The 12928-nt window shown below is 44.3% G+C and overlaps 1 protein-coding gene across 1 annotated transcript in view; it reads right to left on the bottom strand.

Moving 5' to 3' along the window:
- LOC146341730 (vomeronasal type-2 receptor 26-like) overlaps window positions 1-8678 on the bottom strand; it is a 28444-nt gene extending 19766 nt beyond the window's left edge. The window contains exons 1-2 of the mRNA XM_084807632.1: window positions 8509-8678; window positions 7674-7791 (exon numbers count right to left, since the gene is read on the bottom strand). Coding sequence (XP_084663758.1) covers window positions 7674-7791; window positions 8509-8678 — 288 coding nt within the window. The remainder of the gene's footprint in view (window positions 1-7673; window positions 7792-8508) is intronic.
- Window positions 8679-12928: the final 4250 nt, after the last annotated feature.

The raw sequence follows: 12928 nt of genomic DNA, 5'->3' as shown, positions 1-12928 counted from the left end.
CAAGATTCTTGTCATATGTACCAGCCAGGCATTCCCCATCTTACACCTGTGCATTTGATTTCCCCACCCCAAATGAAGAACTTTGCCCTTGCCTCTGTGAAATTTCATTCTGTTCCATTCTGCCCCGTTTTCTAACCTATCAAGATAATTTTGAATTTTGTTGCTGTCTTTAAGCTAATAGCTACCACACCACTTTTGGGTCATCTGCACATTTGATAAGCATTTCCCCAACTCTTCCTCCAAGTCACTACTAAAAATGTTGATGAGTACAGGGCCCAGGACCAAGCTCTGCAGTACCCAGTGCAATATCTCCCTCCAGTTTGATTAGGAACCATTGATGATGGTTAATTGAGCATGCCTCTTTGACTATGAGCCTCATCACATGAGGCTTTTTGTTTCACAGTTCACCAGGGCTCCTGTTTCTGCATTTTAGGTGACATAAATATCAGCTTTTTACACAGGCATGTTCTCTGCAGCCTTGGGGCAGAGAGCGAGTTGTGAATCAAGTATCTATCTCTTGCATTCTCTCTCTCTCAATCTCTGCTAAGCAGCACGGGGGGGGTGGCTTCATTGCTGTCAGCTGTTTACATGGGGGGGGGTCACCGTCTTCTTCCTCCTCACCGGCCAGCTCCGCACTCAGTTTGAGCCTCTCCTAACCCGGCGAAGAAAATTCTTTTCCCAGCCCAGGTCGACAGGCAGGCATGCGGGGGGGGGGGGGGTTGTGATTTTCCTACTAGCCCAATGGCTTCTTTTTCCCAAGCTGTGGTTATCGCAGAACTGCACGCACTTACACACAGCCATTAAAGCAGGTTTACATCTCAATAATGGATTATCTCCATTTTATTGATATATTTATTTATTTATTTAGGGTAATAAAGATAAAAAAAGATTAAAAAAAAAAAAGCTGGATGTGCCATGGAGGTTGACAGCATTATGTAAATGACCCGCAAAACAGAAGTGTGCATTCCTTTAAAAAAGAAATGAAACATGAAATCAATGTGTTCTCATTTCTTCTACATTTGTTTAATGTAAAGAGAATGTAAAAAAGACAAAGAGAAGACAAGAATGTGAAAAAATAAAATAAGATTGCAGACCTCTTGAAGAGTAGGGATGTACGAAAGTCACTTACCTTCTCCAAGGGTGACATTCGCGGTGGGGGGGAGGCGCTCCGTCCCTCCACCAGAAATTCTCCCCAGCTGGTTCAGCTTGGCTCCACAGCGACTCCGTGGAGCCACCAGCCGGGGCCGCCCGCAGCCCGACATCCGGCCGCTGGGCTGCACAGGGACGCAAATGGTGGCTGCCATAGCCGCCGCCATTTGCATCCCTGTATTTTTGCCGTCATAGGCTACGTATATGTTTACGTAGCCTATCATGGAAAAAGAAAAAAAAGGGAACACAAATGGCGGCAGCTACAGCGGCCTCCATTTGCGTTCCTGTTTTTTGCCGTGATAGGCTACGTAAATATTTATGTAGCCTATCACGGCCTCTGGTGGGATGCAAATGGCACCCCTGCGTTAGCCGTGATAGGCTACGTAAGTATTTACGTAGCCTATCATGGTAATAATGAAGAAGCGAATGGCGGCCACAGACGTGGCCACCATTCGCAAAGCAGCGTGAACGCACCAGTAAGTGTACTGTTTCGCGCGCCTTTCATGGGGTGGGGGGCTTCGTTCCACCATGGATTTTGGGGGGCCGAATGCACTGGCATTCAGCCTCACTGAGATCCGTGGCGGAATTCTCTGACATCCCTATTGAAGAGTTGCTGTAGCAGTCAATGAATTTAATTCTAAAACCTGCCTGTGAAAGAAACGATGTATGTTATCTCATTACTGCCACTATCTGCGATAGAACAATATGTGGGTTATCCCACATAACCACATAAAAGAAAAATATCTTTTTCAGATATTTGAGAGCTATGAAACTCATTGCCACAGTTTCTAATAAAGTATCTAATTGTTGTTGTTGTTGTTCAGTCGTTAAGTCGTGTCCAACTCTTCGTGAACCCATGGACCATAGCACGCCAGGCCTTCCTGTCCTCCGCTCTCCCCCGGAGTGTGCTCAAGTGCATATTCATTGCATCGGTGATGGTATCAAGCCATCTCATCCTCTGCTGTCCCCTTCTCCTTTTGCCTTCAACCTTTCCCAGCATCACGGTCTTTTCCAGTGACTTTTCTCTTCGCATTAGGTGGCCAAAATAGTTGAGCTTCAGCTTCAGTATCTGTCCTTCCAATGAGCACTCAGGGTTGATTTCTTTTAGGATTGACTGATTCGACCTCCTTGCAGTCCAGGGGACTCGTAAGAGTCTTCTCCAGCACCACAGTTCAAAAGTATCAATTCTTCGGCACTCAGCCTTCCTTAATAGTCCACTTCTCACAGCCATACGTTACTACTGGGGAAACCATAGCTTTGATTAGACGGACCTTTGTCGGCAAGGTGATGTCTCTGCTTCTTACTATGCTGTCTAGGTTTGCCATAGCTTTCCTCCCAAGGAGCAAGCGTCTTTTAATTTCATGGCTACAGTCACCATCTGCAGTGATCTTGGAGCCCAAGAAAATAAAATCTGTCACTGCTTCCATTTCTTCCCCTTCTATATGCCAGGAAGTGATGAAGCCAGATGCCATGATCTTCGTTTTTTAATGTTGAGTTTCAAACCAGCTTTTGCACTCTCCACTTTCACCCTCAACAAGAGGCTCTTTAGATCCTCTTCACTTTCTGCCATTAGGGTGGTATCGTCTGCGTATCTGAGGTTGTTGATAATTCTCCCTGCAATCTTAATTCTGACCTGTGATTCATCCAACCCGGCATTTCTCATGATGTACTCTACATATAAGTTGAATAAGCAGGGTGATAATATGCAGTCTTGTCATACTCCTTTCCCAATTTTGAACCAATTGGTTGTTCCATGTCTGGTTCTTACTGTTGCTTCTTGACCCTTGTACAGGTTTCTCAGGAGACAGGTAAGGTGGTCTGGTACTCCCATCTCTTTAAGAATGTGCCACAGTTTGTTGTGATCCACACAATCAAAGGCTTTAGCGTAGTCAATGAAGCAGAAATAGATGTTTTTTCTGGAATTCTCCATGATCCAGTGAATGTTGGCAATTTGATCTCTAGTTCCTCTGCATCTTCGAAACCCAACTTGTACTTCCGGTAGTTCTCAGTTCACATACTGCTGAAGCCTAGCTTGTAGGATTTTGAGCATCACCTTGCTGGCATGTGAAATGAGTGCAATTGTACGGTAGTTTGAACACTCTTTGGCATTGCCCTTCTTTGGAATTGCAATGTAAACTGACCTTTTCCAGTCTTGTGGCCATTGTTGAGTGTTCCAAATGTGTTGGCATACTGAGTGCAGCACTTTAACAGCATCAACTTTCAGGATTTTAAATAGCTCAGCTGGAAGACTGTCATCTCCGCTAGCTTTGTTGTTAGTAATGCTTCCTAAGGCCCACTTGACTTCACTCTCTAGGATGTCCGGCTCAAGTTCAGGGACTGCACTATCATGGTTATCAGGGACATTAAGATCTTTCCTGTATAGTTCTTCTGTGTATTCTTGCCACCTCTTCTTAATCTCATCTGCTTCTGTTAGGTCCCTGCCTTCTTTGTCCTTTATCATGCCCGTCTTTGCACAAAACGTTCCCTTGAGATCTCCGATTTCCTTGAAGAGATCTCTAGTCTTTCCCATTCTATTGTTTTCCTCGATTTCTTTGCATTGTTCATTTCAGAAGGCCTTCTTGTCTCTCCTTGCTATTCTCTGGAACTCTGCATTCAGTTGGATATATTTTCCCCTTTCTCCTTTGCTTTTCACTTCCCTTCTTTCCTCAGCTACTTGTAAAGCCTCATCAGACAGCCACTTTGCTTTCTTGCATTTCTTTTTCTTTGGGATGGATTGAGTTGCTGCCTCCTGAACAATGTTACGGACCTCTGTGCATAGTTCCTCAGGCACTCTGTCTATCAGGTCTAATCCCTGAAATCTATTCCTCACCTCCACTGTATATTCATCAGGGATATGATTTAGGTCATACCTGAATGGTTTAGTGGTTTTCCCTACGTTCTTCAATTTAAGCCAGAATTTTGCAATAAGAAGCTCATGATCTGAGCCACAGTCAGCTCCAGGTCTTGTTTTGACTGACTGTATAGAGCTTCTCCATCTTTGGCTGCAAAGGACATAATCCATCTGATTTCGATATTGACCATCTGGTGATGTCCATGTGTAGAGTCGCCTCTTGTGCTGTTGGAAAAGAGTGTTTGCTATGATCAGCGTGTTCTCTTGGCAAAACTCTATTAGCCTTTGTCCTGCTTCATTTTGTACACCAAGGCCATGCTTGCCTGTTATCCTGGTGATTTCTTGACTTCCTACTTCAGCATTCCAATCCCCTATGATGAAGAGGACACCTTTTTTGGTGTTAGTTCTAGAAGGTGTTGTAAGTCTTCATAGAACCGATCAACCTCAGCTTCTTCGGCCTCCGTGGTTGGGGCATAGACTTGAATTACTGTGATGTTGAATGGTTTGCCTTGGATTCATACTGAGTTCATTCTATCGTTTTTGAGATTGTACCCCAGTACTGCTTTTCCCACCCTTTTGTTGACTATGAGCGCTACTCCATTTCTTCTAAGGGATTCTTGCCCACAGTAGTAGATATGATGGTCACCTGAATTAAATTCTCCCATGCTTGTCCATTTGAGTTCGCTGATTACCAAGATGTCAATGTTCAATCTTGCCATCTCACGTTTGACCACCTCCAGCTTACCTTGATTCATTGATCTGACATTCCAGGTTCCTAAACAATATTGTTCTTTACAGCATCAGACTTCCTTTTCACCACCAGATACATCCACAGCTGAATGTCCTTTCGGCTTTGGCCCAGCCGCTTCACTCTTTCTGGCACTACTTGAAAATTCCCTCTGCTCTTCCCCAATAGTATATTGTACAAGTTCCGTCCTGAGGGGCTCATCTTCCGGCTTCATATCTTTTAGCCTTGTGATACGTTCCATGGGGTTTTCTTAGCAAGAATACTGGAGTGGGTTGCCATTTCCTTCTCCAGTGGACCACATTTTGTTAGAACTCTCTGCCATGACCTGTCCATCTTGGATGGCCCTGCATGGCATAGCTTATGGCTTCACTGAGTTACTCAAGCCCCTTCGCCACAACAAGGCAGTGATCCATGAAGGGGAAAGTACCTTATTAGACCTCACCATTAGCAGTGCTTCCCTCAGCTATAAAACCATTCATTTCTGCCATCAAAATAAACCCTTTATACCGAAACAAAACACGGGAACCTGGATCCCATGGTGTAGGCATGGGATTGACACCATCACTAGAACCAGCCTTTCAAATGGTACAAAAATTAAGATGTGTATTAAAGAGAATGCTTTATAAAATAATGGGCTGAGATTGCTTGACGTTTCATAAATAAAATATGTTTGGTTACCATTCCTAATAGCTCAGAGAGTGTCTAGATGGAGGTGTTGGGGGAAGTGCAAGCATGAAGACTCCTTTCTGGATCCTTCACATGTGGGAGTGATGGGGAATTGCCAGAGTCAAAGGGTCCCAAATTCTGCCTGCCTTAGGTCTTTCTCCAGCTCTGACGCCTGGAGTCGATTGCCAGATGAACAGTCAGTCTCTCTCTCTTCCCCACCAACTCAGTGGGATGCAGCTGAAACAGCCTCTCCCTCTCTCTTACCTATCATTCCAGATAGATAAGAGAGTCTTCCCCAGCTAGATTTCCCTTCAGTCCAGATTTCCCTGAACTCTGCCCCAACCAATTCCTAGGGATGTACGAAAGTCACTTACCTTTCCGACGGGATGATTCGCGGTGGGGGGGAGGTGCTCCGTATCTCCCCCCAAAATCCTAATCCGGCCAGCTCCGCTCCATGGAGATTCCATGGAGCCACCAGCCAGAGCCGCCGGCAGCAGGACATCTGGCCGCTGGGCAGACTTCCAGGAAAAAAAAACTGCGTACGCATATGGTGGCGGCTACGGCGGCCGCCATTTGCATTCCCTTTTTTTCGCTGTTTTAGCCTACATAAATATTTACGTAAGCTATTACAGCGAAAAAAACGGAATGCAAATAGCCACTACGCTATTTGCATTCCCCTTTTTTTTTTGCCATAATAGCTTATGTAAATATTTACGTAGGCTAAAACAGCAGGAAAAAAGGGAATGCAAATTCCGTACCACTACGGCAGCCACGATTTGCGTACACAGGTTTTTCATTTTAGCTTGCCGTGATAGGCTACGTAAGTATCTACATAGCCAATCATGGCAAAGGCAGCTACGCAAATGGCATGGTCACTGCCATTTGTGTGGCTGCCTTTGCTGTGATAGGCTATGTAAATACTTACGTAGCCTATCACGGCAGCCTGGCCGGACGCAAATGGCAGCCACTATGGCAGCCACCATGTGAGTCCACAGCAGCCGGCCGAGAGACCAGCTGCCGCTGCCGCCACCGGAGCTGCTGCCGGAGCTGCGGCCACCGGAACATCGGCCCCAGGTAAGCTTCGTCCCGGGGGGGATTCCGCAGGGGGGCGGGGGTGGGAGGCCATTCCACCACGGGTTTCGGGGGGCCAAATTCTCCGCCATCCCTACAAATTCCTTACACACAGGAATAGATGCTGTACAGCACTCGTCCTCTGCCTCCAGCTCTTCCTACTTCTGTTTTTTAGGATATTTTATAAATGTTTTATGAAGTACTTGCTGAAGTTCCTGAAATATAGAATGCATAACTCCGTTTGCTCATAAAATTATAACATTTGGTATACTAAATTTAAAAGTATACTTTATTGAGACGACAATTACAAATTTACTGCATTAAATTTTAAACGTTTCTCATTTTAATGATAATTATGTGAGAAAACCAAGTTATATGTAATGTATTTTATGTTCCTAAATTAACAAAGTGACTGTAAATCTTTAAAGAGCTGTAAAAATATGAGAATTGCATATTTTTCAATTATGAACTAAACTTTCATTATTTTCCAGAAGAAAATAAAAAACAAATGCCCAAACACACAAATTTATACCATCGAAAATTTCCAGGTACTTTATGTAAGAATTGGTGAGATTTAATTTCAGTCCAGTTTTCATAGGAATAACAAAATTGGTGAAGATCTCCATATCTGGGACAAAAAAAAAACCTTGCAGGGTTTTTTTTTTTAAATACATGTGGGAAAAACTGAAACTGACATATTCGCCCACTCCTAATTCATGTCCCTAGGTGCTGGTAGGTGCTGGTGGTGTGGAATGGCAAATATTAAGCCTGCCTTCTGAATCATGCATATCTGGGGTGTGATGGGGGAATTGCCAGAATTGAATGTCTGCTCAACTCTGTCTGCCTGCCTGGTTATAACTGCGCTGAAAACATAGTTTTATTCTTCCAGAAACCCAAAGCGTTTCAGCCAAATTATTAGTAATGTCCTTCCTTGGGACCATAAAAACAGAAAATATCTTAGTATATCAACAATAACTACTAACATCAAATAATACACATTGCAAAAATGGTATATGTATACTTACAATTCTTATACCAATCAAAGCACTGCCTTGCAGAAACACTGACTGCCCACTCTGTCAGCCTGTGCCTCTTAACTGATGTGAGGAAGGAGCCAGAATTGAAATGGGAAAGCCTGCTTGTTCTGCTATTATGGGGGAAGAAGCCAACTCATGTCTACAAACCTACCTGCGGAATCTTGTAAGTCTCTGAGATTGTGGCAATCTCAAGAGAGATGAGAGTGTACATTCCTCCAACGATGGCTACCAAATTGTTCTTCAGATCACACTTGTAGTTCGGGTGGAATCTATGCAGTGTAGAAAGCATGCCAAGGGTGGCCATATAAGTAATCTGTGGATTGTAGTAGCTCTCAGAGATGCGAAACCCCAAAGTGACATTAGGTAAGAGTGAGGGATTTTCATTGATCTCCTTGATAGCAAATACTAAGGCTAGGATATGCTGGTAATTCTTTGGCATCACACTGCAATAGAAGATACATATTGTGTACTGAAACAATAACAATAGCTGAAGCATCTTAGAGAAATCGGATTTCTTATGGGCTTGATTTTCTTTCATGGGACATTACTTGCTCTTCTGCATTATGTGTAGCATCAGGATTCGACATTGCATGAAATTATTCCAGCTCTGTGTTGCTCCTGCAGTGCTTCCTGTAATAATATGGTCCCAGGCATAATGCCACAAAACAAAGTCAAAAACTGATCTAGTTTCCACTTGCACCATAGAGAAATCATGTGAAAGAACAGGAAAAAAAGTCTTTTTGCCTTTATTTCTTTAATTTTCATTTCATGTTAGAATTAAGTGATGGAAAAAATAAATTAATTCTTACCAATTACAATCAATTAACAATAACAAACAAAACCACTGAAAAACCAAAAGTGGCCTATATACATTTTTTCTTATTGAATGGAAACCATTTTTTAAGCTTTCAGTTGCATAATAATCTGCTCCAAGTTATTATGGGCTGAGCAAAAAGATGCTATGGGTGTGGAGGAAAAGTCCTTACATGAGTTCCTTCATGAACGCTGGAGGTGGCTTTGCACTGAACTTTGCAGAGGGGTGCAGGAAAGAGAACATAGAAGCAATCTCTCCGATGACAAGGTCTTCCGGTTGATAAAACTCATGCCCACTCACAATGTGGTCACTTACTCTGCATTTACTGGAAGGAGTCTTCATGCTGGGATGAAGAGAATCTCTCTTGCACACAACATGTGGCAGCAGCACAAGCAGCCACACCAAGAAAACCACCATTCGGAGGAAAAAAGTTCCCATCTAGACACACATTTCCCTTTTTTCCTCCAGAGCAGTTAATGTCTCAGCACTGGGCTGTTTTCAACCTGCTTTGAATGGGAGCCGACCCTACTGAAAATATGGTCAATTTATATCAGATATGACTTCACCCATTCCCCCATTCTTTGTTTCAAAACGTTTAGGAGGCTTGGTTCTGCTTCATGCACAGCTATATCCCCATGGAGATTTAGACCCTTTCCTGTACTCATGCAACAAACAAGACACAGAAATGGAGCAATCCCTTGCCAGAGAGATGGCGCTAGCAGTTGCCGACTTCTCAAGCTACTTGTATTAGTTTTTTTCCTGAGAGAAATCCTGGGACAGTCCTGCAGTGCAGACATCCCCTGAAAGGATCAACACCCCCACGGACAGAGCCTCTGGCTCTTCTGCACTGCTCTGAGCATTTTGGATGTCTTTTATAGGATTTTCCAATATTATTGTAAATTTTTCTTGAGGCCTCTAGATGTCCCCTGGGGCTTAGTGAGGAGCACAGTTAATCAGGGACGTGCCTATAATTACAGGGGAGGAAACTCCCTTCCCCGGTGCTGCCATTACTGTGGCACAGAAAGGAGTCAAACAACAGCTGCGGCAGCCGGTGGCAGGTGTCCTGGTGCGCCCGGCCTCCCTTAGCCCAAAGCAAGGGGAATGTCAGCCGGCTTCCTGCTCAGGCAGTTTTGGTATGGAAGACACAGAAGTAATTCCTCATATCATTGAGCATCTGCACCCACTTGGCCACAGCCCCACAACATGAGGAATTATGTGTGCTGCTCTGAAACAGTCTGCAGCTTTTTAAATCTCAACCTATATCTTAAAAAAGCAGAGACAGCGAGGGCACCATCCCTTCGAGAGAGTCACCAGCCTCCAAACTCGGAGGCTACTGACTATCCTACACAGGACGGCCACAGCACAGGATAGAGGGTTGAGCATCTAGCTGCAGCTTCAGGATAGAGGACAGAGGGGGACTGGAGACCCAATAGGAAACTCCAAAATAGCTTATGCGGTCTCCTCTCCTCCCCGTGTCCAGAAATTCCCCCATTTTCACCCTCACCGAGCTCCATTTATAAGCATGGTGATGGCGGCAGGTTGGAAGGAGCTGTGCTGGCTATGAGGGGGCAGGGTAGGGGGCGGGGAGCGCAGTTTCTAGGAACTGAGGTTGGATGACCTTGTTTCCCAGAAACCAAAAAAAAATCCTATGGCTGCCTAGATAATGTCTAGTGGCATGGGACTGCTCTCTTAAAAGAGGACAAGAATTTAAATTTCAGTGATATACCTAGATACAGCAAAATATATAGAAAGTGAGTGAGTGAGTGAGTGAGTGAGTGTGTGTGTGTGTGTGTGTGAGAGAGAGAGAGAGAGAGGGAGGGAGGGAGGGAGGGAGGGAGGGAGAAGGGGGGAGAGAGAGAGGAGGCCAACACTACCATTATGCAGAGTCATGCACCTGCCTCAGGCATCAGATTTTGGGAATCAGGTTGTTGTTTAGTTTGTCATTCTTGCATTTTTAAGGTCTAAGATGAGGAGGGGGGATAGCAGAATTTTCTGCCTCATGTGCCAGAGTAGCCTGGCTTGACTTGGGTGGGTGAGGAGTGCGAGTTGTCGATCCTCCCAAGGCAACCAATTGTCTGGGGCCAGCCTTGATGTCTGACTGAGAAGAGGGGTAGTGGTAGGAGTGGGACCTTGAAGATAATTTTTTACTGTTTTATTATATGCTGTACATCACCCAGAGTGGCTGGGTGACCAGCCAGATGGGCGATTAATAAATTTAATAATAAATAAATTAATAAATAAATATTAATATATTAAATTTAAGCACTGAGCATTAAACAGCATTGAGTATATGAATTGTATCCTCAACTCCTGTCCATCTTGACTTGTTACACTGAAGGGGGGGGTGGCTGGCTGGGTCCAGGAGGATGTAAATTACTCTTTGAGAGAGGAGAGAGGTACCAGTGTTCTTAAAAATGGCACTAATCAGGCTGTTCCTGAAAAATAACCTAAGGTTGGCCCAGAAGTGGAGGAGAATGAGGAACTTCCGTGGTCACCCTTTGGGATAACCTTTGCTGAGAGAAAGATGGGAGTGCAACCGTGTTGGTTCTGTTGGACCCCACAGTGGCTTTTGATACCATTGACCATGGTATCCTTCTGGTTCAGCTCTCTGGGTTGGGAAACTGGGGCACTGTTTTACAGTAGTTCCATTGCTACCTGGATGGGCATTTCCAGAAGAGGAAATCAGAAGACAAAAGGCCAAATCCCTTGTGCATCCAGAACACAGTTCCACAGCTAGGGCTCACCGTGCTGAAGTCCCCAGTAGAACAAATGACCGCTGAACCATCCAGCAACATCAGAGCAGAACTTCAGCTTCACAGTGAGGCACATGGGATCCTGCTGGAAAGGCATTCCAGTCTAGGATAAATAATAATAGGTTTTAGTATACGTTGTTGTATATATTGTCCATACGAGTTTAGGTAAATGGTTTTTAAACATTGTCTATTGTATTTTAATGTTTTAACTTTTGTATACCACCCAGAGAGCTTCCGGGACTATGACCGGATATGGTAGCGAAGGTGGAAAATCAGAGCACATTAAGGGGAAATACCGGGATATTAGGGTATTGAAAGCGGGAGCACGGAAGTGGGAAATTCAGGTTCCAATTCGAGGAGCATACTGCGTAGAGTGAAAGGCGGGCGGTGAAACCTCATTGGAAGCAAAAAAAGGCAGTAAGTGTAGATCCAGCCATAGTGCTTGTCTGGAAATTCCTGTGCTTGAGCTAGTGATATGCTGAATATTTGGATTCTTCCACTTGGGGCCTTTGGGGGTGGGGGTGAAATGAAAACTCTGGGGAAAGAGGCTTAATAGGTGAGAATTTTGAATGACTATCTCCTTCTCCCAGTTTTCCTAGGCTGCCAAAGCTTCTCTGCAAAGCAAGAGCAACTGAGCTTTTACAGCAAGATAGGAGTTTTTCTAAAGCTCCGGAAGTCCTATTTGTTCTTCTTTGCAATAGTCTGGGATGCTTTGCAGAGAAGCTTCTGCAGCCTGGGAGTTTGTCCTGAATGTCTACAGGAGAGGGTGAGGTTACATGTTCCCAAAGGAATTCAGGAAGTCCTGCCAGGCTGGAGAAGCCTGTTTGTAAAGAGCCTCGTGCTGGAGGCATTTTTCAAGGAAAGAAAGAAAAAAAGAGAGAAAGAACGAAAGAAAGAAAGAAAGGATCCTTCAGCCACTTCCTGAATTTGAAAAAGGCATGTGGAAACCCAGTCCCCCTCCCCAAGGAGAAAATTCTCACCCTCCCTGAGAAATAGGCAGAAAAAATAATGCCTCTTTTACAGGGAGAGAAAAAAGTCCTGAAATTAGGGGGCAGGATTCAGATTGAATTTGAACTTGTTACAGCCTGCTGACCTGGCCTTTGGTGCTGACCATGACTAACTCCTGGGAGAGGTATCCTTGCACTGTCGTAAGCAAGACAGTTGACTGAAATATTGAAATATTGAAGTATTCCCTGCTGATAGAATTCATGGGAAATCAGGACAAGATCACTTATGCTGCAGATCATGGAACAAGTCTTAATGTGGTTTAAAATAGAACGTGTCTTGCAAGCAATATAATGGAGCAATAGCAATGGCACCATCCATTGGAGGATGAAGCTTCCTTTCCAGACACACATTCTTCCATTTCCTTCAACAGCATTTAATTCCATTGAATGTCAGTTCATGCTGTTGATATGTTGTTTCTAGCTTGTCTCGGCAGCCGATGTCTGCATCAGAGTCTGTCTTTTCCCTCTACAGTTCTTTGGACATACTACTTCTTGCACCTCAAGATTCCTTTGTGGCTGTTTGGGACTTTGCTGAACCTGCACACTGAGGTTACTTTTCTTGGGAGATCCAGAAGTGGAGCCCTCTTCAGAGAAATCGGTGGGCTTGAGGTGCTGATTGCTGAAGTTACTCACAATTTGTTCCCTTTCATACAAATTACAGGACAATAAATCAGCTGGAGCAAAGCAAACATACACTCCATCAGAGTGACAGAACCCTGTGTGCTCCTGCCCTTGCGCAAACATTTCTAGCACTAGAAAAGGCTCTTATGACCATTTTTAGGCCTCATTACTTATTTTTCTCATGGCCTCCAGATATTCCTTTGGGACTTGG

The sequence above is a fragment of the Heloderma suspectum genome, chromosome 6 (genome assembly GCF_057233095.1).
Source record: "Heloderma suspectum isolate Gila_16-S chromosome 6, 16-S_ref, whole genome shotgun sequence".
Classification (NCBI taxonomy): Eukaryota; Metazoa; Chordata; class Lepidosauria; order Squamata; family Helodermatidae; genus Heloderma; species Heloderma suspectum.
The sequence above is the reverse complement of the archived record's forward strand: the minus strand, read 5'-3'. Positions and strand labels throughout refer to the sequence as shown.